The sequence below is a fragment of the Schistocerca serialis genome, chromosome 3 (genome assembly GCF_023864345.2).
Source record: "Schistocerca serialis cubense isolate TAMUIC-IGC-003099 chromosome 3, iqSchSeri2.2, whole genome shotgun sequence".
Taxonomy (NCBI): Eukaryota; Metazoa; Arthropoda; class Insecta; order Orthoptera; family Acrididae; genus Schistocerca; species Schistocerca serialis.
Genome location: NC_064640.1, coordinates 280,589,751 through 280,617,576, shown reverse-complemented (window position 1 = coordinate 280,617,576; position 27,826 = coordinate 280,589,751). Strand labels below are relative to the sequence as shown.

At 42.1% G+C, this 27,826-nt stretch overlaps 1 protein-coding gene across 1 annotated transcript in view; it reads right to left on the bottom strand.

Moving 5' to 3' along the window:
• Positions 1 to 27,826, bottom strand: part of LOC126471588 (protein shisa-like-2B) — a 343,291-nt gene that overhangs the window by 104,602 nt on the left and 210,863 nt on the right. The window contains exon 2 of the mRNA XM_050099824.1: positions 8,089 to 8,123. Within this exon, the coding sequence (XP_049955781.1) occupies positions 8,089 to 8,122 (34 nt within the window). The 5' untranslated portion in view covers position 8,123. The remainder of the gene's footprint in view (positions 1 to 8,088; positions 8,124 to 27,826) is intronic.

Below are 27,826 nucleotides of genomic sequence, written 5' to 3'. Positions count from 1 at the left end.
CGTGTGGTTAGTTCCAGTACGTCTGGCAGCCGCCAGTCTTGTTATTTCTCGGGTCAAAACCTTAACTTGGCTGCAGATCAGTTCTAGTGTGTGCATATTGTAATGGTACTGTCGCAAATGTAAAAACCCAGCACTTGTATGGTGATATCGATACTGTGAAGATGATTGTTTTTCGTGTTTTTACACTATCACTGTGGTTCGTGTGAGACTACATCTATGGTATAAAACAATAGACATAGTCCAAATAAAGAGTATTTGGTTTTTCATTTTTGCCCTAAAAACTAAATTGTTATGTTTTCTTAATATAAGCTACGTTTATTAACAATCTTTCATAAAATGTCGATAACTAAGAATTTATATTTGAAACGAAAACAGGAATTTCGCGTGCAATATGTACAGGGTGTTTCAAAAATGACCGGTATATTTGAAACGGCAATAAAAACTAAACGAGCAGCGATAGAAATACACCGTTTGTTGCAATATGCTTGGGACAACAGTACATTTTCAGGCGGACAAACTTTCGAAATTACAGTAGTTACAATTTTCAACAACAGATGGCGCTGCAAGTGATGTGAAAGATAGAGAAGACAACGCAGTCTGTGGGTGCGCCATTCTGTACGTCGTCTTTCTGCTGTAAGCGTGTGCTGTTCACAACGTGCAAGTGTGCTGTAGACAACATGGTTTATTCCTTAGAACAGAGGATTTTTCTGGTGTTGGAATTCCACCGCCTAGAACACAGTGTTGTTGCAACAAGACGAAGTTTTCAACGGAGGTTTAATGTAACCAAAGGACCGAAAAGCGATACAATTAAGGATCTGTTTGAAAAATTTCAACGGACTTGGAACGTGACGGATGAACGTGCTGGAAAGGTAGGGCGACAGCGTACGGCAACCACAGAGGGCAACGCGCAGCTAGTGCAGCAGGTGATCCAACAGCGGCCTCGGGTTTCCGTTCGCCGTGTTGCAGCTGCGGTCCAAATGACGCCAACGTCCACGTATCGTCTCATGCGCCAGAGTTTACACCTCTATCCATACAAAATTCAAACGCGGCAACCCCTCAGCGCCGCTACCATTGCTGCACGAGAGACATTCGCTAACGATATAGTGCACAGGATTGATGACGGCGATATGCATGTGGGCAGCATTTGGTTTACTGACGAAGCTTATTTTTACCTGGACGGCTTCGTCAATAAACAGAACTGGTGCATATGGGGAACCGAAAAGCCCCATGTTGCAGTCCCGTCGTCCCTGCATCCTCAAAAAGTACTGGTCTGGGCCGCCATTTCTTCCAAAGGAATCATTGGCCCATTTTTCAGATCCGAAACGATTACTGCATCACGCTATCTGGACATTCTTCGTGAATTTGTGGCGGTACAAACTGCCTTAGACGACACTGCGAACACCTCGTGGTTTATGCAAGATGGTGCCCGGCCACATCGCACGGCCGACGTCTTTAATTTCCTGAATGAATATTTCGATGATCGTGTGATTGCTTTGGGCTATCCGAAACATACAGGAGGCGGCGTGGATTGGCCTCCCTATTCGCCAGACATGAACCCCTGTGACTTCTTTCTGTGGGGACACTTGAAAGACCAGGTGTACCGCCAGAATCCAGAAACAATTGAACAGCTGAAGCAGTACATCTCATCTGCATGTGAAGCCATTCCGCCAGACACGTTGTCAAAGGTTTCGGGTAATTTCATTCAGAGACTACGCCATATTATTGCTACGCATGGTGGATATGTGGAAAATATCGTACAATAGAGTTTCCAAGACCGCAGCGCCATCTGTTGTTGAAAATTGTAACTACTGTAATTTCGAAAGTTTGTCTGCCTGAAAATGTACTGTTGTCCCAAGCATATTGCAACAAACGGTGTATTTCTATCGCTGCTCGTTTAGTTTTTATTGCCGTTTCAAATATACCGGTCATTTTTGAAACACCCTGTAGTTAGACAAAAGGAGACGCACATATTCACAAAAACAAGCAATGAATTTTACAATCAAGAGATGTAGGTATTTCTAACTGAACGGAAGAAAAGTATGACCGAGACGAGATTTGAACCAACGCTCCAGCAGCTGCAGTGAAAGCAGCTATCCGCTACGCTACCGATTCCGCTAAACATCCACCGCGCGGTGGTGTTTCAACTGTATCAAATACGTTGTCTTGAAAACTTCAAAGCCGATTTTTTGCTGTAAATTTATGTAAATTTCTGGGGATTTTTAACCGTGTTCCACATGCTTGTTCCACAGGAAGAAGCCTCAGCCGTTTTCATACTGCGTATTGGTTCAGATGGCTCTGAGCACTATGGGACTTAACTTCTGAGGTCATCAGTCCCCTAGAAATTAGAACTACTTAAACCTAACTAACCTAAGGACATCACACACATCCATGCCCAAGGCAGGATTCGAACCTGCGACCGTAGCGGTCGCGTGGTTCCAGACTGCAGCGCCTAGAACCGCTCGGCCACACCGGCCGGCTACTGCGTATTAACAGCGCGACAGTCAGATAGCAATAGTACAGAGACTGCGACTGTACACGATTGTTGAAATAAAAACTATCATAGCTAAAGCGTTCTTAAGAAAAACGTTGATGGCTGTTAATACATTAGAATAGCCTAAAGCTTCGTTTAATGTAACTTAGTAATAATATATCTAATACAGAAGTAGGACCTACTTCCAAAAGCGTAATAACGCCAGCGTACGTGTGCTACGGCTTCTGACCATCATCGAGTTTGTGTTTGTTTACATCAGTTTTATTCTAATGACGAACAGAGTATAGCACCAAAAGAGCTGCAAGTGAAGTACTAGAACACGTCAAATCACAGTTATGTGGAACTCGATGCAGCTCAGTTACTTCTAGTCGTTGGTCTCTGATGGTAGTTTTGGCCATGCATCACATGCAGTTTTGGTCGTATTGCTTGGAATGGCGGGTTCGCAATTCTGTGTACTGGCACTCCCTACTTGGGTAGCCAGCAGTTTGTTGCAATCACGTTATTTGCAAGTGCGAGGTTCGAGCTGTGCCGCGCCCGTCGGCTGGGGAACGTCTACGCTCGCGACTGGAGAGCCGGCAAGCGTTTCCGAATATGTTGCTGTAGCTCAGGGGCGGCCAAGAGCTCGGATCGCGAGCCTGGCTTCACATTTCCCCTATCGCCAGGGCCCGCTGTCTGAGCGCGAGGGGGCGGAACCGGAGAAAACTGCGAACGCGCTGCATTTAAATGGCAATGCAGTCGTACTGCCTACGACTTAGTTTTATATTTCACATTTCTCAACAACATAGGTCACAAAGAAAGCAAATTTTCACATTATTTAATTATTTTTGGCGCGCTGAAGACATAATTTTTCTATAGTACAAGCTGTCGAACTACAGGCAGACACATATAATTCCATAGAGTTTCGCACTCAGGTTGCCACATAATCGTGACTGACACGGGAAAGAGGGGGCCCTAACCCTGCGCGGCGAGGCGGTTGGAGGGTTGCTGTCCATAGCTTCCTGGTATGTAGTAAACGCGCTTTTAACATGTCAGTTTTTTAACTGGTCAATTTGAACTACGACGCCTTGCTTGTTGTGAGTAACAGCGTTTTATTTCGCAAAGGTTGAGCCCCCTCCTTTCCATTTCAGGGCTCAAATGTTTTACTGACGAATGTACACATGAAGATATGATTTGAAATGAAGAAACTGGACAGTTTTTACGTAAAAGGATTTTTCTTTAAAACGTAAATTACACTGCAGATCAATCGGTTACATCTGCTCATGCACAGAGATAATTTCATCTGAAATGGCCAACCGTCTCGAAAACAGATCTAGGATTGTGGCAAGGTCCTCAAAACGTTTAGAAAACTACTTTGTACTTCTTTGAAGGCCACAATGAATTCTTCAAACCTCTTGTTTTCCTTAACGCCAGTGTGCTTAGGGAACTGGACTGCTTATAACAGAATTTTTCCTTTCTACAGTGCGACTTTCTTTTTAAATTCATCGCCACAAAATCAGAAATAAGTTGCCCCTTATATTGCAGTGTCTTACTGTGGGCAGTATAGAGTCAAGTCTTCTTAAAATCGATATCTGCAATCCATTCCGGGTGTTCTAATTTTCGCTCCTGCATTCCTTTCTCCCTAAACAATTCAACAACAGCGGGATTTAAATCGAAAAATCGTTACAGGCATGCTTCTTGGCTTGACCAATGTGCTTTGCAGTAATATATAGGGTGTTTCCGTAAGAGCGTGCAAAAATTTAATAGGACATAGAGGATGCTCCACTGAATAGTTTGAGGTAGAGAACCTGGGGTCGGTGAAGCCAGCTTAAGGAGACATGCAAGTAAACTTGGCTACCGCATTGTCTAGCATTACTATTTTCTAGCTTATTTACAACAAACACGCGTACAAGTTTATACGTTCTGTGCTTTTTTCTTTGCATGTACATTCTTTATTTCGTGCAAGGAAACAAGGAGGACGAGCCATATCTTCTACCCGGCCGTCTGAAGGTTTATGCAAAGAGTTCTACCTGAGTTGTTGGAGAACGTACCTTTCGTTGTACATGAGAGGATGTGGATACAATGTGACGGTTCACTGCCTAACTCCAGTGTGGGCGTCCTCAACCATCTCAATCCTGTATTTCCGGGTCGCTGGATTGGAAGGGTAGGTCCTATACCATGGCCTGCGAGGTCACCTGACCTGAATCGCCTTGATTATTTCCTATGGGGATATCTAAAGTCACTTGTGCATGAGATCCTAGTGGATACGGAGTTGGCATTAGTTGCCAAAATTGTAACTGCCTGTCGTGTGATTTGAAACACACCAGGGATCTTCGTCAGGATGCGTCAGAATCATGTTCGCCGATGCCATGCTTGCATTGAGGCTGATGGACGTCAGTTTCAGCACATTTTGTTAGATACAGTACAAATAGTACGTTCATTCTGTTAATGATGGTATTTGCAGTTAACTGTAACTAATGTAAATAAAAAAGGTACACAGCAATGAGATTTTATTCCTATTATCTCCTTAAGCTGGCTTCTCCGTCCCCGGGTTCCCTTCCTCAAATTGTTCAGTGGAGCATCCTCTACGTCCTTTTAAATTTTTGCACGCGCCCTGTATAAAGTCTCCATATTCTTCGTTTAGTTCCATCGAAAATTGTGGCCACTGACAATGGCATAATGTGTGTGACTCCATAAATTTTACTAGTCATATGATCAGTTTCTTCACGTGCTCCATTCCCGCTAACTTAGCATAAATTGCTTCTTGATGCACAGAACACTGAATCCTGTCTGTCGATTGTTGTAGTTTATTGCCATTTCATTATCAACTAAAGCTTTAATTCCTTTTGCATGGTATTATAATTTTGTTTCGTAGGAAATTTTGCAGCTCCCGTCGATTATGCGACTTCATAATATATATTGAGAATTCTCATCCCTCTCTTCTGTTACTCCCATTCATTTTTAAAGGCTTGTGACGGTAGATCACTGGACTGCCTCTGTTTGTGCAAACAGCCTCTGGACCTGTCATCGTCGCTCATACCAGGAACAAATAGAGAAGGGTAGCAGCTTTGACTCCACAATTCTGGTAAATTGAAGAGAGTCGTATCAACAAAAAAAAAAAAAAAAAAATGCAGCATCGCAATACCAACTGAAATGTCGCACTGGACCGTGTGTTTCCGAGAAAGACTTGCAAAACCGAGACGGGGCGACCGTCGGCCCACATGCGACACGCACGTCGGGCTCGTGTGCGGCTTGGCACACGATGGCCAGCCCTGCTCTACCTGTTGCTGTCCTGTCTTCTGAAATTCGGGATGTACGGTATTATGTTCTCTACAGAAAGGTGTCGGTCTCCATAGCTGAGAGTAGTCAGCGCAGCAGAATGCCATGGAGGGGTACGGATTGGATTCCCAGCCGGGTCGGAGATTTTCTCCACTCGGAGAATGGGTGTTGTATTGTCCTCATCAGTATTTCATCCTCATCAACGAGCAAGTCGCCAGAGTAGCATCAACTAAAATGACCTCCACTGGGCGACCAGTCTACCCGACGGGAGGCCATAGCCACACACACTTTTCATTTCATTTACGCAAAGGTTTGACATGTGGACAAGTGGTTTTAAGGTAATCATAGGAGTCACAGACCATGTATGTATGCAGCTGCCAATCATAAACAGCAAGAGCTTTAAATCGGTAGACCATTATGTATGAAGGAATGTGCCTTGGCAATTCGATCTTAAATTTTTTAACGCCATTGCCGACATTAACGTGCTGAAGACCAGTCCATGTTTCGTCATAGATCTGTCGCACTGTATCATGTTAGGAAAGCCACTGTTTGATCCGTGTAAGTTCGATTTTAAGTGGCAAACTGAAAATACGGACAGACCGTAGAACTAATCTGGTGTACCTAATCTTAACTTTGCATACTTTGCTGATACAATAATTTGTAGTTGGATCATCAACAGTTGTAGTGATGACAAGGGCACATTTCATTGTCAGTCATTCTGAGGTAAACGGCGTTCCCAGGAAAATCATATTGCATCCAAAAACTTCTTTGTCTTTCAGACCAATATTATCGAACAGAAAACCAACAACTCTGAACGTTTTTGGTTTCTGAAACCTGCATGGGAACGCGATCTGCATCGTCTGTTTTCTTAACTCGGGCTCCATAACACAAACAATAAATCAACGCTCAAGAAAGTTCCACATAACTGCAGGCACTAGCTGGCACACGCAAAGCGAGGTCAGCCAACACGTCCGCACTTGGGTGCTGCCACAACGGAACTGAATACTTCGGGATGCAGCTACCAAAATTTAGATTTTTTTATCACTCTTGACTCCATATCAAAAATGAAATGTCTTTACTAGGTCTGCAATGCTAGGGATGAAGCGGAGCAATTTTCTTGGGTGTTTTTAGAAGGTACATCCTCATGCTAGGTATTCTTTACTTTTACGAGCAAATCTGTCCACACCATAATATGATTGGCACTTGCATAACATGACAAGTAATACCAATTTCAGGAACGGCATCTTTTGCGGCGAAACTGCGTGAGATACTACATGAAACTCTTTTTGACCTATGTACAGAACTAATTCCACAGTATCTGTTAGCGGAATTTTTTTTAACAGGCTTCCTTTAAATACGAGGGGCGTTCAGAAAGTAAGCTCCGATCGGTCGCGAAATGGAAACGACTATGAAAATCCGATAAAGCTTTGCACAGATGTGTTGGGTAGTGTCTCTAGTATAACCCCAGTTAGCATCACGTCCCTCTTCTCATTTCTGAGCTCGCAGTGAGTGCGTAAAGGTGCCTAGAAAATAGTGTCTGCCGCCAAGTACGAGGGCCTGGTGAGAAATTTCGCCTGAAGCTATGCAGCTAACATTACATAACTGTCGTGCTGTTTCGTCTTCACGACAATTCTCAGCCGCATTCTGCAGGGTCAATGAAGATGCTCCTGCATCGTTTTCAAATGGAAATGTTAGATTACCCACAATACAGTCCGCAATTGTCTCCCCCTGAGTTTCATCTCTGGTCACATGAACCGCTGTCTTTGAAGACAACATTTTGACACAGACAACGAGGTGTAGGCCAGCGTGGAGAATTGGCGGAAAGCACTGGCGGCTGCCTTCTATGATGAGGCTATTGAAAAGTTGGTACAGCGCTATGACAAAAGTCTAAGTCAGAACGGCGACTACGTAGAGAAGTAGCTGAAAGGTGTAGCTAATTGTTACAAGTAAAACATTTCTGATGTTCACTGTGGTTTCAATTTGGCAATCAATCGGAGCTTACTTTCTGAACAGGCCTCGTACAAGCGTGCACTGCTACATACACACGCATTACGAACTGAGTACAGATAAAGCGATTATCTGTACGCTCGCCATCTCTGATTTCATCATCTTCGCAAATGTGAGATATTTATGTCATTGGTAGTGCGTAACATATCGTATATTTTTTAAAATTATTTCTCAATACAACCTCCTAACCTCCTCTAAACATTCTTACAAGGCTTTCAGACTGTTTCTGACCATCCTGTATCAGCGAAATTGCTATTAACACTCTCGGGAGATGCTTATCACTACAAAAGAAGGATAAATATAGTGAAATTGATTATAAGCTGCAAAACACTTACTTTGGTGTCCTTCTTGCAGAGTTCCGTCACCCATCCTGTAAATAAATAAATAACTGATCAGTGTATTACATTGTCAGAACATGCATGTAGTACACGTTAAAATGTTCATAGCAGGAGCTAGGGTGACTAATCGATCCTCACTGTCGACAAGAAGTTAAATGTAGAAGAAAATCCATGTTCAAGTGAAACAAAAGAGTTCCAGTCATGGAAAATGCGCAGTTTCACTATTCATATTATATTCACCTAGAAGAATATTAGTATGTGCGTGTGTTGTCAACACAGTTCTTCTCGCAGGTCACGTGACTTATTTACCAAGTTCTTTATCACTGTTACTGCTTGTTATATGCAAACGTCAATGCTACTCCCTTAATATACCTTTGTAAATAGCTAAAGAGGTCTCATTATAAACATCTTGTTGCATAAACTCTTTATGACAAAATGTCGCGTCAAGTAAATACTCAGATAGCATCACTTGCTCCCTGATCAACTCAATGTGCTGGAATATGACAAAGTGAACAGATATAGTAATGCCATAAGAAAGAAAAACTGCTTTTGCGCTTGAGCTCATCTCGAGAACAAAGCCCTGCTGATCTCAAAGTTTCCATTTAACAGACGGTTCGCCATCGACAGGGGTTTAGACAGCCACTTCATAAAGTAACGTCCACCCCCGTAGGTGAGAAATCCATGTCACAGAAATGAAAAACTGGCAGATAGAAGAGGACTTGCAGCAACTGTTATTAAATCCCGCTCCAGTAACGTTTACGCACCGTATGGCGCACTTGAGCGGATTTTTTTTTTTATTTTTTTTTTTATGAGGTCGTTCCTGTGTTCAGTAATCATCAGGATCACATGATGTTAACAGGCGACTTTGATTACGTTATCAGCCCAAGATATCAGGCACCGAATTTCAACAAATCTGTAGAACTGGAGCGTGTAGTACACCGAATACAGACGACCGATACATACGAACATACCTAAGACGCAGCGCCTCGCTCCACCTATTGCGGTCATTCATCAAGCAGGCTGGACAGAGTTTACCTTTTAGACGATTTAAAGAACCATTCCTCCAGTCTGAGGTATGGCTCACTAGTTTCTTTAATCATTCTGCGCACATCGCCACAGCTAATTAGCAAAAACAAGAGATTCACCGAGCTATGGGCGTATGGAAAGTGAACACCTCACATCTACAAGATGAGGAATGTCACGTGGCATTTACTAACATACGGAAGGAATGCGAAAGCAGATTCCCGCCACACAGTTCCACCATAGTATATGGTGACTGCGGTATGCAAAGCCCAAGACAAGAAAAATGTTGATTGAATACTCATGAGGGAAAAGCTTCCGGTATAAAAAGGCCAATGAGCTTTATTTTAACTGTCTTAGAGATGTGTATACCCTGGACGCACGAGTAATTGAGAATTACACAAGGATTCAGAAAGACAGAGCGAAAATATTTTAAAATTCGGATGAAAATGCAGAATACCACAGGTGGCGAAGAACCATCAAAATATCATGTCGTGGGTGAGAATAACAGAGGGAATAGAAAAATATTGACAGAAAGTAAGCTAGCTGATGGAAGAAATCTTACAAAATACAACCATGTCAAGGAGGCAGTACTCTCTCAAAATCGTGAAAGTCATGGGATTCCCGGCACGAATCATGCGGATTATAAAAAATGGTTCAAATGGCTCTGAGCACTATGGGACTCAACTGCTGTGGTCATAAGTCCCCTAGAACTTAGAACTACTTAAACCTAACTAACCTAAGGACATCACACACATCCATACCCGAGGCAGGATTCGAACCTGCGACCGTAGCGGTCGTGCGGTTCCAGACTGTAGCGCCTTTAACCGCTCGGCCACTCCGGCCGGCCATGCGGATTATACAAAAAATATTAAGACACAGCACAACACATATAATGATAAACGGACAGCTCAGTAAAGTTACTGAGGTCAATACAGCCGTAAGACAAGGGTGCGTCATGTCACTGGCTTTATTCACAATAGCAACAAAAACTGTCGACTCGACAGTCACGCAAAAACTACAAGTATTGCACATAAATGACGAGAAAATCATATGCTTCGCTTGTGCAGACGATGTAGGCTCCCTAGTTGCGAATGAAGATGAAGTAACGCAATCTCCGCAGATTGTCAAAAGTTATGAACTTGCACTTGGAACTCAGTTAAATAAAAAGAAATACATTATCTCGAACGTAGGCAGAGGGATACGTATGCACGAAGACACCTAACAATAGTATCCAAATTGAAACATTTGAGTACTGAATTCAGGAGTAACATCAGGCATACTATTCTACAAGCTGCATAAAGTTACTAACGAGTATACGAGTATTTATACAAGCAAACACTCTTAGGCAAAGCGATGAGTTTCATAAAAACAACATTGTCAATGTATACACAGCTTTTAAACGTACCTGTGTTGAACAAGCTTTACCTATACCTTTAGAAGCAGCCAAAAGTATCCTGTCGGCGATTGGGAACTTTGTGACCCAAGGCAAATTCTTGACGTGAAGTTAGACACCCTAACACTCCGCCCGCATCTCGTGGTCGTGCGGTAGCGTTCTCGCTTCCCACGCCCGGGTTCCCGGGTTCGATTCCCGGCGGGGTCAGGGATTTTCTCTGCCTCGTGATGGCTGGGTGTCGTGTGCTGTCCTTAGGTTAGTTAGGTTTAAGTAGTTCTAAGTTCTAGGGGACTGATGACCATAGATGTTAAGTCCCATAGTGCTCAGAGCCATTTTTTGAACCTAACACCCCCTAAAAGAAATGCAGTATTGACGCTCACTGATGTCAACCACAAGTTAACGAGTCTTATACAGGGACCGGCAAAAAGACCTACTGTATTTCAAAAAGTAGTTACAAACAAGCAGAGGTACAGAGAAAATACTGTTATTTGTGAACAACAAATAGTATACTATTTTACATTAGCTGATTTCAAAAATTATGTCCGATAAATGGCGTCCTCCATTATAGACACATCGACGAAGTCTTTCTCGGAAGTTATCCGTAATTAACAGTCACTTCCTAGGTGGTTGCCTCCTTAAGTGCTTGCAGGATTGTGGGACGATGTTTGTACACTTGAGCCTTTAAGTCTCTCCCAAGAAACATTTCATTATTTCAGTAGAAACTAAAACATACCGCAAATACATCGCATAAATATGCAGCCCACATGGAGTCCAGGCGATGCCTTCTCGTGAGGAGAGAAGACACATAGGAAACAACTCTCTCAAAATTTCTAGAGAATGCCGAGAATTGTGACCTGTGGCTCCGTCTTATAGGAACTAGACTTCTCTCTATTCATGGACCCCAAATTCAGCAATGGCTGTGAAGTGGTCGTTGGTGAAGTTAATGAGGGTTTTCTGCTTCCAAGTCGCGGGAAGTTTGTTTATTTACAGTACCTGTAAAGTGGAAGTGGGCCTCATCAGAAGAAAGCATAACAGCTCAAATGGTTCAAATGGCTCTGAGCACTATGGGACTTAACATCTAAGGTCATCAGTCTCCTAGACTTAGAACTACTTAAACCTAACTAACCTAAGGACATCACACACATCCATGTCCGAGGCAGGATTCGAACATGCGACCGTAGCGGTCGCGCGGTTCCAGACTGAAGCACCTAGAACCGCTCGGCCACACAGGTCAGCAATCATAACAACGCCAGGAGAAATGTTCTGAAGAACTTTCTCACACACAGCTCAGCGAGTTTCAAAATCTGTCTCAGTTAATTCTTGGATAACCATGATTTTGTATGGGTACATGTGAAGATCTCTGTACGGGATTCTTCTTACACTCCTATCAGGCAATCCCACGGCAGCTGTATGATTAAGTGCTGAACACTTTGGAGATTGCTGGACGGACGCTCTCACACGCACAAAATTTTCTGGTGTTGTTACTGTCCGAAGTCGGCTAGTAGCTCGAATAGTTTTTCTATTAGGAACAGAATCATGTCGGCCAAGTTCGAACCGAATGCGAAATGCTCGTTGGGTAGTTATCACAGAACCACGCTTACGAATACACTCATCCACAATAAACGCTCTAAGCGCTGCAGTCATGGACTGTGCGGCTGGTCCTGTCGGAGGTTCGAGTCCTCCCTTGGGCATGGGTCTGTGTGTATGTCCTTAGGATAATTTAGGTTAAGTAGTGTGTAAGCTTAGGGACTGATGACCTTAGCAATTAAGTCCCATAAGACTTCACACACATTTGAACATCTGAATAATAAACGCACGATGGTCACCTAGCCAAGCCATTGCGTCCAAGGTCCATAGAAAAATGAGGTTGGGTAATAAACGTTCTATGCTGCTATTGGCTGACGCTCTGACGTCAGTAAGGAACAGTGTCTGCCTTGGGAACAGCGCTATAAGATATGGGCCGTGCATTTATGCGATCGGTGTATTTGTGGTGTATTTTAGTTTCTACTAAAGTAATAAAATATAAATTGCTATTCTCCTATCGCTAGAACGTTACTCCTACTTTCAGTGACTTTTCCAGCTTTTAAACAGACACTACTGATTTTAAAAATATTCAAGCACTTATCAAATTTAAAAAAAGTGCAAAGTATAGTCTGTTTTTGAAGTTTTCTGTCAAAGTAGATGTTCGAAACGAACAATCAGTTTTCTAAGTTGACTCTGAGAAAAGTGTTAACGAGTAAATAAGATCTATATAAGGCTTATTTTCATTTTCTATTCATCACAACTCTAAAATGATTTAACTAATATCTGGACACTGTCGTTTTCACTCAAGAAATTATACAGGTGCCTTATTTGTAGAAAGCATTTGAATTAGCTGATCTAACCTCGAAGAAAACTAACAAGGATTCAGAAAATATCGTTCTTGTGAAGCACAACTTGCTCTTTATTTTCACAAAGTAATGAGTGCTATCGACATGAGACATCAAACTGATTCCATATTTTCAGATTTCCAGAAGGCTTTTGACACCGGTCCTCACAAGCGACTTCTAATTAAGTTGCTTGCCTATGGAGGGTCGTCTCAGTTGTGTGATTGGATTCGTGATTTCCTGCGACAAAGGTCACAGTTCGTAATAACTGATGGAAAGTCATCGAGTGAAACAGAAGTAATATCTGGTGTTCCACAAGGAAGTGTTATAAGCCCTCGGTTGTTCCTGATCAACATCAGTCATTTAGGAGACAGCCTGAGCAGTCGTTGATTGTTTGCAGATGATACTGTCATTTACGTCATGTTATGTCACCAGATGATCAAAACAAATTGCAAAATGATTTAGACTAGATATCTGTACGGTAAAAAAGGTGGCAACTGAGTCTAATTTATGAAAAGTCTGAAGTCATTCACATGAGCACTAATAAGAATGCGCAAAATTTCAGTTATATGATAAATTACACAAATCTAAATGCCGTAAACTCATCTAAATACTTAGGACTTAAAATTACAAATACTTTAAATTGGAACGATCGCATGGATAATGTTTTGGGGAAAGCAAACCAAAGACTGCGATTTATTGGCAGAACACTTAGAAAACGCAACAGGTTTACTAAAGAGACTGTTTACACTTCGCTTGTCTGTCCTCTTCTGGAGGACTGCTGTGTAGTGTGGGATCCGCATCAGATAGGACTGGCGAGGGAAATCGAAAAAGCTCAAAGAAGGGCAGCTCGTTTTGTATTATCGAGAAATAGGGGAAAGAGTGCCTCGGAAATGAGACACAAATTGGGGTGGCAGTCATTAAAACAAAGGCGTTTTCGGCTGCGGCCAGACCTTCTCACGAAATTTCAATCACCATTTTTCTCCTCAGAGTGTGAATATATTTTGTTGGCGCCCATCTAGATGGGGAGAAATGATCACATAATAAAATAAGAGAAATCAGAGCTCGCACGGAAAGATTTGTTCGTTTTCCCCGCGCGCTGTTCGAGAGTGGAACGGTAGAGAAGTAACTTAAAGGTGGTTCGGTGAACCCTCCGCCAGGCACTTAATTGGGAATTGCAGGATAATCATGTAAATGTGGAGGTAGACCTAAAACATGCTTCAAAATACCTTGTTGGAAACTGAAACTTTGGTTTATCCAAAAACGCAAGGTTGACACTGCAGGTAGAAGATAGCCAAATTTTCCCTGAGAAAATTGTTGCTTTACTGCGAAACTATGCGCAAAGTAATCGATTTGGAAATGTCTTCTTTGACCCATAGAACTCGTTTTGATCCCTGTAGCAAACTCCTGAGTTAACTGGCTGAAAATATTTTGCCGACTATTCGATTAATTTCATGAGCCACAAGTGCGTTTTTATTACTTTATTTGTGGTGCAAACGTCGTTTCGTTTACTACAACTAACTTCGAAGATGTTTATTACGTGCTCGTAATTGATACACATGTTTTTCAGATGAGCATTTCTCCTCTGTAATGCTGCTACGGAATTTGGCAAACTGGCTTTGAATCATTACAAACAGCTTCAACTGTAGATGTGCATTTATCAGAACTCTTCTTCTGTAGTGAAACTTCTTCTAAAGTCTTTTTGCTTCTTCTCTGCACCTCACGTTATGTTGCAAGTGGTGTGCAATCACTGTCGCTACTATTACAAGGCAAATTGCACGACGGAAATACATCAACCTTAAGCACTCGTTGACGCGGTAAATTTAACGGTCCGAACGCAAGTCTCTAACATAATTAGTTTATTTGAAATGACGAGAGCATATTCTAGCATTTGCAACATTCACAGCGTCTTTTATACAGCATTTTTACAGCCAAATCTTCTGCAGACTTGCAACACGACGAAAAGCATGAAGCATTATTTTGGTCCCTTTTGTGGTGCGTTTGTGAGAATTACAACCAACAGCAGCACAACCTGGAACTGCCTGCACGCACTCAAAACACTTTCATTTGCAAATCATTCATTCATTACACAAAAGTAACTAAGCGAAAACCACAACAGTCTCGAAATCACACAGCTTCCAACATTTAAAAATCTGGGAGCAAAGTGTCCCTCTCTGACGTCATGCGCACAATGGATGAAACCCGTTTGCTTCTGCGCAGCGTTTACTGCGCTACCCTCATTGCGGCTGTTGGGAATGGCAGGTATACCGGTATCGATCGATACCCCCTCCACATCAGTGTCCCCACCACAACCCACGCAGCGACCTCTGCAACTACAGGTGGTCTTTTTGCCGGACGCTGTACCTGTGCAAAATGTGCAAGCTGTGAGAAATGGCTTAACGGTCCACCTGCTGAATGGAATAGCACCTGCCAGCCACCAATAGACGTTCACCGTATGCCTAATGGTTCCTGTCATTTTAAAAACTTTTAGTCGATCATAGTTTCATCTCCTCGAGAATACTAAAGCAGAAGATTATGATTGTAAAAGAATAAGGGAAAACAAGAAAATATATTTCGTTGAACAGAGATACCCCAACTATGAGTGGCCAGCGATTTGGAAAAACCTCCACGACCCCCTTATCATCCAGCGTGGAAGCAATATGGTATTCTGCAATCAACAGAAAAATGCCGACTAATTCTAAACTGCATACTATGCACATCTGTAAATTACAAAACCTTAGAGAAGAACATAGTTTTTTGTGTGAAAGCGTAAACGACATTTGGCGTCTGTTCAAAAAGAAGTTAGCAACTATATTTACAGAACTTCGCCTAACGTCTTCCCACAACGAAATGAAATGCTGTAAACCGGATAAAAGAGCACACAGTGCATAACAAAAATGGTTCAAATGGCTCTGAGCACTATGGGACTCAACTGCTGTGGTCATCAGTCCCCTAGAACTTAGAACTACTTAAACCTAACTAACCTAAGGACATCACACACATCCATGCCCGAGGCAGGATTCGAACCTGCGACCGTAGCAGTCGCACGGTTCTGGACTGCGCGCCTAGAACCGCGAGACCACCGCGGCCGGCTTAACATCTTGAAGGCAGAAAATAAGAGCAAAGAAAATTATTGGGTGTATCTCACGAATCAACACCATAAATTAACTTGCACGAAAAGTGCAAGAACAATTCAGCTCGTGATAAACGGGAAATCCGGGTTCGAGTCTCGCTGAGGCATCAATTTCAAAGTCGTCATTCCATTATACAGCTGATGTTTGTCAATACTTGCAAGTGCGAATACATTTCATGTATTCCATAACGGCTGAATGCACGTTCCCAGAAAGACAGCATCGTAATCCTGAACAACACAGGCACTGGAACATCGTATTTATCTGATGACACCGGGCACGCGACTTTAAATCAAAATGTCTCCCATGTACGTGAAGATGCATAATGGATGTACGAGTGCAAGTTGTTGAAACATGGTTCACGACATATAGAAGTCCGTGTGTACTCATGAGTCGTACTCGGCTAGCCTAATGTTGCAGCCACGGTAGCTCAGCGTGTTCAGTCAGAGGACTTGCTAGTTTCCGTAATAAATAAAAAAAGAGTAGAATATTCAACGATTAACTTGCAGGTGTGTCATGTGACATCCACCTAGATCAAATGATGGAAAAGGAAATGGTAAGACGACCGCTCGAGATAAGCAGGAAATCTGGTTTAAAGTCAGTCAGGCACTACGTTTCGCTATCGTCATTCAATTATACGGCTGATGGTTGTCCATGTTCGCAATTGCGAATACATTTAATGTAATTATACATGTTTCTTAAATAGAATCATAATGGGAAACGTTTCAGAACAAGGTAATAGATGAAATAAATTGATAATGACTTCATAGATTTTGGATATCAAGACAAGAAAAATGCTTTGTTCCTCTTCAGAAAAAAAGGGAGAAAAAAATCAAGATCAAATAACTACGTCTGTCACAAACTCTCATGAAGAATTAAGATTCATAATACGGTTTTTCTTCCTTTTCACTTTTTACTCATTTTTACAAGAAGAAAGGTTTTATGTTTCAGCTAAACAGAAGCAACAGAAACAGATGCAAGATATAGCAATTCATATTCAAGTATTTTTTACCTTCAGAAAATAGAAGTATTTTTTGTTATAATATTTTAAATTGTATGTGGAAGCAATATTTTAAATCCTTCATAAAAGAAGATGACTGACTTCTCTCTTAGTTTGTTTTAATCTCATTAAGTTTTCAGCTGTTCAGGGGGAAGAAGGACTTATTTTCTTTATTCTTATAAAGAGAAATCAGAAGTAAAAATAGCAAATATACAAAAACAACAACAAAGTAAAAGAACATTAATAATACTATTTGTGCATGAATGAAAATCTAACATGTAAACGTAGGCTTCCACGGTCATTCTCACAGACATTAAAATTCTTCAGGGTTTGTGACCGCATTATCAACTATAAAATTCCAATTTATAGTTGACAATGCGATCACAGACCGTGAAGAATTTTATTTACTGAAAATCTTACATTTTCGGAGACAAACTTATGAATAGCGAAGAGGCCAGGCCTAGGCTAGAAGGGGAGGATGGACAAAAAAAATGAGTTAGCGCGGCTGACTGTCATGAGGAAGACCCAGGTTCGATTCCCAGTACTGCTATGGACCTTCCCTTGGTGGGAGGACTGGTGCGGAATGCAGTCAGCCTCGTGAGGCCAACTCAGGAGTCACTCGACCGATTAGTAGCGGCTCCGAGGTCGAGTAAGCCGACAAAGATAGGGAGAGCAGTGAGCTGACCACATGTTCATCCCTGATGCATCTAGTGACTCCATTGGCAGAGGATTACACGGTGATGAGTCGGGTCCGATTGGACTGTCTAGAGTGAGAACGCGGAACTAAACGTTTTCACCGTAAAACAGTATCACAACATTTCGAATAAAACATACTGGTACAGAGGCTGGTGTTCGAAACCCCCACACCAACACTGTTAATGTGTTTACTGCCCATATTCTGAATTTTAAAATTTCGCCGTAGGTAAATAGAGGGAACAGTAGTATAACAGAAAGTAATATGAAATTTGAAGTACGCAAAGTTAGTGTGAAACTTCCTCCGTTCTTGACTGAAAAACCTGATATATAGTTTTCTCAGGCCGAAGCACAATTTACAGTAACGGGTATACAGACCAAAGCAACAAAACTCAGTTATTTTTGAGCATAGCTGGAGCCCTGATTTGTCGAAAATGTATGGAATCTCGTGAACAGTGGCGAAAGTAACAAATATTATTTAGCTAAAGAAAGACTGTTAGCGACTTTTAATGAAAGTGGAGAACGTCAAATTAAGAAATTAATTGACGAATTAGAAACTCATATATGAAAGTAGTTGCTTCGGAAAATGAAAAGCTATGGAGCAGCGAACGCTTGAGATATAATTTTAATCATTCTCTGGCTAGACAAAATTCCTGGTAGCGTTCGAAATATTTTAATAATCTCTGAAGAAAATGTGGACAAACGAGGGCTAATGGCTGATCGGATGATGGAAATGTGAAGCACTCATGACCTTCAATCATCCTCAACTGAAATGTCTCCTGTGACCTGTGATTCTTCAGTATCAGTGAAAAATCTTCTGGTAAGGATCGAAGAGCCGGAAACTGAAGCCTGAAAATCCAGACTGAGGGATTGACAGTATCAATCACGGTGACTTCTCATAGCAGAGGCCACGGCAAACTGAGATACAATAGTTCCGGCTAGTACAGCTATTTTCATTCTCGTTATGGCTCAAAAGTACAGGCCTGAGAAGTGTGTCCAACCTTGTCAATGGAACAGTGTGAGATAAAAATTCAGGGATGAGTTCCAGTTCTGAATGCCAGTCTCAAACTTTGAAACTGCAAAACATAGCAGTATAGTAATCTCGAACGCATAGGGTCTCACGATTGTCATCCACAGCGTAAACTCGTAAAGGATTCCGGCACTGCTGATCCAAAAACACTGCATTCACGTTCGACAAAAGCCTGATCAAATCCTGTTCGTGCCTTTGTACTGCAGGCGGATGCCCTTAATGAATTCAAGGTGGATTCTATTCCTCACCTTTGCCTCAACTGATACTGTGCTCTGTTGTTAGTAATCTCATTGTCAACCGGACAGTATTTCTTAATGCCGAGCAGAAGGTAACTATTTACCCAACGCCACTCTAACTTTGTCTTACGTCGCCAATCTTCACATTTCATCATGTGTAACGCTCAAGGAAGTCTTTCCACAGAGATACGGCATTTTCAAGTCAAACTAGTCAAGTTTTTTAAAGTACGTGACAACTTTGCAGAAATATTACACATTTTGTACTGTTGTCGTAAAAATAATTGTGCTTTCTTTTTGACAGATCTTATTTCTTTTGTGGTGCTGTATCATTCGGTAGTGATTTGAACTCTCAAATACGAGAAAGGCGAGGTCATAACATGATCCACTTTGCTTACACATAATTCAAACAAAGCACGTGGCCAGGGGTAATGAGGAGTCTAGCTCAGTTCCTGTCTGTATAACAAGGAAGGCAAGTCAAACAATAAAGACAGATTTTTTGTTACAAAAAGAAACGCTTTATGGGGCAAAGAAGAATGCAAGTAACATCTTTTCTCTATGTAATCTCCCACAATCTCTGCATATTCAGTCCTTTTCACAAGCTTCCTCATTGCGCCATGGAACGAGCTAAAGCTCGTGCTGTCTTGCACATCCACTCTTAGACCGCCTCTTAAACTCTCGTCATCCGATGAAAGCTTGGAATCACTTCATAGGAGCAAAAAGGTGAAAAATAAACTAGGTCAGGACTCTACGGCGTATGCTCCAGCAGCTGAAAGTGGCTGACGTTCATCGCAAACGCATTATCGTTAGTTCTGGCACGACGATTACCACCAGTCATTCGTTCAGCTGTCTCAATGTTTCTGTCTGTCCTCGAAGTGGACGGTTTATCCGAACTATCTTCTGCGGAGACAGGCACCCGTTCACGTTTAAAGCAATTTATCCACTAATAAACTTATCGCTCACTAAAACAGCTGCGCTCGGTGAATACTCACTGCAGCTTTAGTACCTTCAAAAACACTAAATGAATCACTCTCCTCATTTCTTTCTTGATGCACATTGAGATCTTGGCTTTCATAATAAAATACCCCAAAAATCACTACGAATAGATCTATTCGCTAATGCACAACAACAACATTAAGCTTAAGGCGTGTCAGTGTTGAGTCAGTGCTGTCAACTTGTGAAGCATAAAGAATATTACTTTCACTTACTGACTTGCCCTCGCACTAGCTCTTCGGAAACCTTCCACCATCTTTAAATATGTTACTGCCAGTATCTGTAATTATTCGACTCTATTTTATCTGTGTTGTGAGAGTTTCCCTCCATTACTTATTATGTCTTAATGACCTGTAATAAACGATCAATGTGTTTTGCGGATTTAATATCACTCTTACCCAGCCGCCAAAAATCTGGAATCTGATCCTCCTTTTCGTGAGAGTACAGCCAAGTGAACAGCATATAGTGATTGACCATACAACAAGCATAGCGAGGCATATAATGTTTCATCAGAAAGAAAGCTGTGTAAAAGAGAGCATAACTGTTTCTTCAGCAAAGCTAGCTAAGCAAAGCACTGAGTAAGTTTTAGAGACAGTGGTCCACACTAACGCTTCCATCCGTTTGACCGTCTGTGCCTAATAAGGCAGCCCTGTGGTAGAGTAGTCGAATAACTTCTAGCTGAAAATGTGAGGGGTCCGAGTTCGATTCCCAGTGACCTCCTCAAATTTTTCTGTGGTGGGTAAGTCTGGAACGGAGTGCACAAGTTCTCAATAAAATTGTTATGAGATTGAGACAAAGGCTGTAGAAATGACGTAACTTCAAAAGCTTGCTCCAGCCTAGGAACCACACGACAGAGACAAAATTCGGTGCCTAACACGAAATGCCATGTTTGGCAGTGAGACGATGGTTGTTCCGGTGTATGGTATTGTCCAAAGGGCAGGGTGACAAAGCAACGTTTGTACCTCGCAACGAAACCACAGAGGAGTGTAGTCGCTGATGCCGCACCGAAAAATGGGAAAAGCTGGCATTGCAATGATTCCTAGAGTTTTGCTACGCCACAGCAATTTATAGTCTACTTGCGGCTGAGCAGATGAACGCTCGCCCATTTTACACTCAACGATCCAACGACAGCAGCGTCTTACACAAGCCACCAATGTGTTAAATGTCTCAGACAGAAATTACTGCTAACGTGATGTCAATTATTCTTCAAATGAAGAGCCTTGTAAAATTACCAATATCGAGCGATACTTAAATATTTAAAGACCGTTGTAAATACTCAAAGTATTCCTGTGGAAATGGATTGTATGAAGTTAAGTAAATTTTCACATCTGTATTTCAATAAAGTGAACTAATATTTTCTATGTTAAAATTCCGCTCAATCTCGTTCCGGAGCAAAGCAAAGAACCCACCGTTTTGCTGGAGACTGTATTTTTGTACAACATAGCACGGCGAGAGTACGAGAAGGTAGCTGAGATTCACAGCTCCGTCGAATGATGCAGAGACTTCATTTATTAGAAAAACTGCCCTGGAGGGCCATTGAATGACTGGAGGAATTTCGTACACAGAGGTAGCCCAGTGATTAAATGTTTGTCGTTCTAACGTGTGCAGAAAGCTTCATGATAGCGGTATATACACGAGGCGTTAGGACAACCGTGTGTTACCCGTCGCACATCACAGGAAGGACAATAAGCAACGGGCTCGTCAAAATGTATACTGCTCTGCAAATCGGTGGACGGCCGTTCTCTTCACTCATTATTCCTGTCTTAAATTACAAATTGACTGTAACTATAGTTTGATTTTTCGTGATGACTGGGTGTCCTTAGGTTAGTTAGGTTTAAGTAGTTCTAAGTTCTAGGGGACTGATGACCATAGATGTTAAGTCCCATAGTGCTCAGAGCCATTTGAACCATTTTTTTATAGTTTGATTTTGCGAGAAGAGAAATGGTTTCCACTCATCAAACATCTGAGAAAGAGATGTTTGAGGGAGAGGAATTGTCTGTGTGGAGGATGGTCTACTTTTAATTAAGTGGCACTAGGTCGCCCATGTCATTCCACATGGACCTGTGACAGGATGGATATGGAGATAGCATCCTTGATGACTGCGTATCCCCATATGCGGCTGACTCACGTTCGGAAATGAGTAAGATTCATATCCTACTTCATTAATGCAGATTTGGAATTTCCATGGTTTCTCCAAATAGCTTAAAGAAATTTGCTGCATTATTTCTTCGTTGCGCTACACTATCAGGTACTCGAATACGAATGACAAAAATCTCAGATAGCAAAACACTAAGGATTTAGGCAAGGTATTCCTGAGCGGCGTGATGAAGTCCAACATGTTGCGTGCAAATGTAGAGAGTCTCACTACGTGTTTCATGACGACCGTCACGCGGTGCCAAGCTGGAGACGCACTCGCTACTAATTAGGTACAAGGCAACACGCAAGCTCCACGTTTCCACGTAGATGGCAACGCAAGCGAAACATTTTTAAAAAACTAAACACAACGGGAGATAGGCTGTCAGCGGTGCGAACTTTGTGTTCACTAGCCTAAAAATGTGAAACATTTACTTGGATTATTCCAGTTATTTGAAATATTACTTTTAATTGAGAATAAATAAAAAATCACTGTCGACCTAATAACAAAAAATAAAATAAACGCATAGTAAAGAAAAAGGGGGGGAGGAGGGGAGGAGGCGGGAAGATTTTAAGAAGCACTGTGCATTCACTGAAAATTGAAGGACCTACACTGAGAAAGGTTAATTAGGAGATTTCTTACTGACCGACGTAAAGTCATCGAGTAAAACAGAAGTGATATCTGGCGCTTCCTAAGGATGTGTAATATGCCCTCTGTTGTTCCTAATCTATATAAACGATTTAGGAGGCAATTTGAGCAGCCCTTTTAGTTTGCAGATGATGCTGCCATTTACCGACTCGTAAAGTCATTAGAAGATTTAGGGCATCAAAGCTATTCATTACTCTAATTATGAAGTAAACAGTTTTACCTCTTAAAAAAGCTGCATCTTCAACTAGGGAACATTTCCGTATGATATGGTCTGGTGTACCGATTTCGCCATAATGTTAGATGGTCGTTGCCTTCTTACCCTTTCTGTTTAGATACGTAGGATATGGGCATGTCCGGAAAGATGGTGAACAGTCCCCTACTTGGCTCTGAATGTGTTATCTGAAACCTTTCGTTTACATCAGGAAGAAGCTAAAACGCTCTCCTTCCTGCGTCTGAGGTATTTCATCTCTGCTGATAGTCCTTAAGCATTAAATTCTTTATTACTAACGAATTTGTGGCTGGTTCCTCAAGAATTCAGTGTACTTTTTCGTATTTTTTCTTCTTCAGCCAACAGATGGCAGCCATTTTTCTCATGAAACCACATACGTCCAATAATACATGTTCTCACTGCAGCAGCAGCTTTGACCTGTTGTAACCAGTGCGCCCAAACACTTGCACCGTAGCCCACAATTGCAGTTAATGTAAACTCGTGATGCAGCCCTACCATATTAAGGGGCAAAAGAAACCACCTTGTCTCATATTAATAATTTTATACATTAATTAATTGCCTCTCCTTGCAACAAATTTGCATGTCCAGTGTTCGAATAGGTGCATACATAATTACTTATTAGCTGTATGCCTTCGACTTATCGTCTGATTTATTTTGATGGGTTTGAATAACGTATAGGTCGACTTTTGTGGTGCTACCCTGCGTCGCACCTGCGAGCACTACTCGTGCATGATTTCAAGAAGTTTGCCACAATTACTATCTATTGTTGCCGTGCGCTAAAAGTAATAAGTCATCAGTATATGCTACTGCTCCTAACCATTCTTTATTATTGTGTTATCAATCCAAAAGTAGGCCGGCCGGAGTGGCAGTGCGGTTCTAGGCGCTACAGTCTGGGACCGAGCGACCGCTACGATCGCAGGTTCGAATCCTGCCTCGGGCATGGATGTGTGTGATGTCCTTAGGTTAGTTAGGTTTAATTAGTTCTAAGTTATAGGCGACTGATGACCTCAGAAGTTAAGTCGCATAGTGCTGAGAGCCATTTGAACCAATCCAACAGTAGTTCTAAGTTAATATCCCAGAATACGGAACCGCAAACACAGCCCTGGGGGCTCCCTTTTGTAATGCATTTGATCACTGTTGACGTGAGACTAGACAACAGTATCCAACGTTTCCAATAGTTTTCTAAAGAATAAAAGAAACCATAAGTTACTGAAAGCCCTAGATATATCTAGCATTATACCTATTACATATTTAGTGTCTACAGTGTATACTAATTTTCTCACCCCATTAATCGCATCTCGACGCGCAAGTCGCTGAAGTGGCGTCAAATCGAAAGACTTGCACCCGGCAAATGATCTACCCGGCGGGAGGCCCTACTCACACGACATTTATTTTTTAATGGCAAAAAAAAAAATGGCTCTGAGCACTATGGGACTTAACATCTAAGGTCATTAGTACCTTAGAACTTAGAACTACTTAAACCTAACTAACCTAAGGACATCACACACATCCATGCCCTAGGCAGGATTCGAACCTGCGACCGTAGCAGACGCGCGGTTCCGGACTGAAGTGCCCAGAACCGTTTGGCCACCGCGGCCTGCTTTTAATGGCACCCACCGTACATTTATACTTCACAAACCATTACTGAACATTACATAATCCCATTAGAATACTGTGGCGTTGTAATCTAATGTTTACCCTTGTTTTCAGAATCTTACCCTGTACATTTACTATGAAAACATGAGAGAATGCAGGGCACTCTCACTTCTGATATGGTGTTATGCTTATTAATGTTCTTAGGGAAGATGATTTTTATTACTTGGTTGCTATACTGGATACAATCTGACTTCATTCTTATTCTGAAATGGTTGGCAGTCGTTAACACTCTTGCTTGTGTGCTCTAGTCAAGGAATAGCGGTAAGCTATACCTGCATTCAAAGGAAGAGGATGCCGATTTGAACGGCTGCATTAAAAGCATCCGGCGGCTGATGGGAGCGTTTTTTCTGCGGACCCTGGGTGAAAACGTTGCGGACTGCCCAGTTCCTCGGTCTCATTATACAGACATGTTGGATGGCGCTGCTCGGTCGACGGCCGCGTCCAGGTAGGCTGACTAGTGCCGAGGTATCTCTGAACCTATGGGCAGAGCATTGATGACTGGCAATAAATCAGAGGATGGGCTCTTGTTAGGCAGGAAGCCGATGAGACGACTATGAGTTTCTACGAATTTCCATGGGACAGGTCAGTGGCGCCCAGGCGTCCAGACTCTGCTACAAGAACATATTTGTGAAGGCACGAGGCTTTTAGCGAGTTTATGGCCGTTCTTTGGAAAGTTCGAAATGGACGCAACAGCGGAGATAACGATCTTTTTATAGAGGCCTGTGGTTCCATACAGGTCATGATTTTAGCAAGGACACAGCGTAAACACGTGGGAAAGAGGCCGCGAAGCTGTATCTTTTTTTCCTTTTCTAACAATTAATCTTTAAAGTCTCTGCTTGGTTAAATCTGTGTATGCAGAGCAAGGGGCAGTCTCCCAGCTTCGAATGCCGCAGTCCAGCTCATGATTGGCTTTGGTTAACGTGGGAGTAGTCTATGATGTAAATGTGCTTTGCTACCGAGCTGGCGAGGAAAGTTGAGAGAAAGTGAACGTGGCACTCTTGTCCTGGTGCTTCACTAGTAAAGAACTGCAACACGCTTTCGTAAACGGTAAGACTTGTGTCCTTTACTATAGTTCAATTCTTTTATCTTGGCGGCTCGCGCATGCCCGCCCAGACGCTGGAGATTGCTGCGTTGCCAGTTGCACACGACGCACGCGCCAATAGAAGCAGCGCCATAGTATAGCATAGTTCGCAAGCTTAGGTGTAGGGGGGAGCGCGCAGTTCATGAAGTAAAGCCACCACGGCCGCATTAACCCTTTCGCTGCTACAAAGACGTGCTCCCTGCAAATCGCGCACAGCGCGGAATGCGGGGAGCACGTGTCTGCAGCAGCGAAAAAGTTAATGAAGAGGCAAAGCACTAGAAATTTCATTCAAACGAATAAAATTCGTAAAGTAAGGCACTCCAATATTGTTTTTAAATAAAGAAAATATTAAGCACCGCACAAGGTTTGAATTCATTACCTTTCACTTGGCAACCCAACACCTTCACCGTTCCGCTACCTCAGCTAATCGAACGGTGTAACTCGATAAGGACTCTAACACCTCACGCAAATACTTATAAACATTGTTGGTATGACTATGAATTACTCACGCTTCGTCGAAGTACAATAGGAAATAAACAATTACCGCTGTTCTTTATTGCTATCGCCTGAATTAGGAGTCTTATTGCTTGTTTGGTTTAATTAATTAATAGAATATGAAGCAATTGGTATAAAGAATGCTTTTTCCAAACTTTCTGTAAAAGAAAGTCTGCTATCAAGACATTGCTTTTGTTCTATTACTTTATTTATGACTGAACGTTTCTAAAACTGAAGACACTCGTCCGTGCTCTGCACTGCTGTCGAGATCTGGCAACGTCGTTCTCTGTTCATTGGCTGACTGTGTTTTGTGACGTCAGATGCGCAGAACTAACCTAAACTCGGCCGCCAAGATATATGACGTGCACTTTAGTGTGCCACTTAGAGCCAGTCATCATCTGAACTGTCAGAGGTACTGCTTCTAGCATCATGCACACAATGAGTGATGCGTGGGTGTACTTATTTGTTTTGAGTTGGCCGTCTAAACATTTGACACATTCCGTCATGCATAGTAGTGGCATGGAGTGAAATTGGTTTGGCAGACGAGCAAACGGGTCCACCTGCACACTGGAATCCACTGGCGTTTCAGAGGCTCATAGAGAAGTTCCTGCGCTCCAAATTAGCCGAATGCAAGACCACGTACTTGCATTTTTTCGTGCGCGCACCATTAATAACAGATTGCTGCCGCGCATGACTCCAGTCGCCGAGCGCATCGTGGTGTGCCGCACTGACCAGCAGAAGGGTAAAGTATTCGCTGCTATGGCATAGCGCTCCAATATATTCTCCTCAGCACCCTGTTCTTTGGAACCATACTTTTCTTTATGGAATAGTACAGTATAGATTTTTGATAGTAGCATAGTTTTAGGGTCATACCACGGATTCACATTTATGAAGTCAGATAAAGTGATTAGTTCTGGTTAGTGTCGTGTGTTCATCCCCAGCTGATCACTTCGTTCACCATAGACCGCATATTAGTGAAAGCGTTTGTCATATAAAAATGTTTGTGTGATGTTTCTTTAGCCATCTTTTGTCATGTGATGTTAAGAATGAATAAATCAATTGTTATTTAGACCACAACTCCTCCTAGTGTTCTGATTAACATTATCTTTGCCATTTTTATTAAAGTCTTGATTGTAATTGATGGAGCAGAACCTTGCAAATAAACCAGTGTGATTTTGGTTATATGAAATTTTTATCTTATCCCGTTCTATATGACTACTTCTGCGATTTTCCATCATTTTGGGAAAGGCTCTTGCATCATACATTCACTGAATAATCTGCTCGTTTAAGCAGCTGCATGAGGACTTAATTATTGTAATACCTCCCCTGGTATACCATATTAACAAGGACCTTCGTCCTTATTCATTTCACATATGATTTCAGACACCTCAGTATCCATACAAGGGTATATACCAGCTGTACTGTCAAAAGGCACTTCGAGCTCCTTTCTGTTTCTTGTGATATTCGATGTCATCCATTTCTTCGTCATCTGGAAGAAGACAGTGAGGGAGAACTTCTGCCCGCTCCTTCCAATTTATTGTCAACCGGCTTTGAATCTGGACTGTGGATAGAACAGTAGGGGTTATTAGTTTCCCAGCTATAATTTTATAGAGCGTGCCCCGGGGATTTA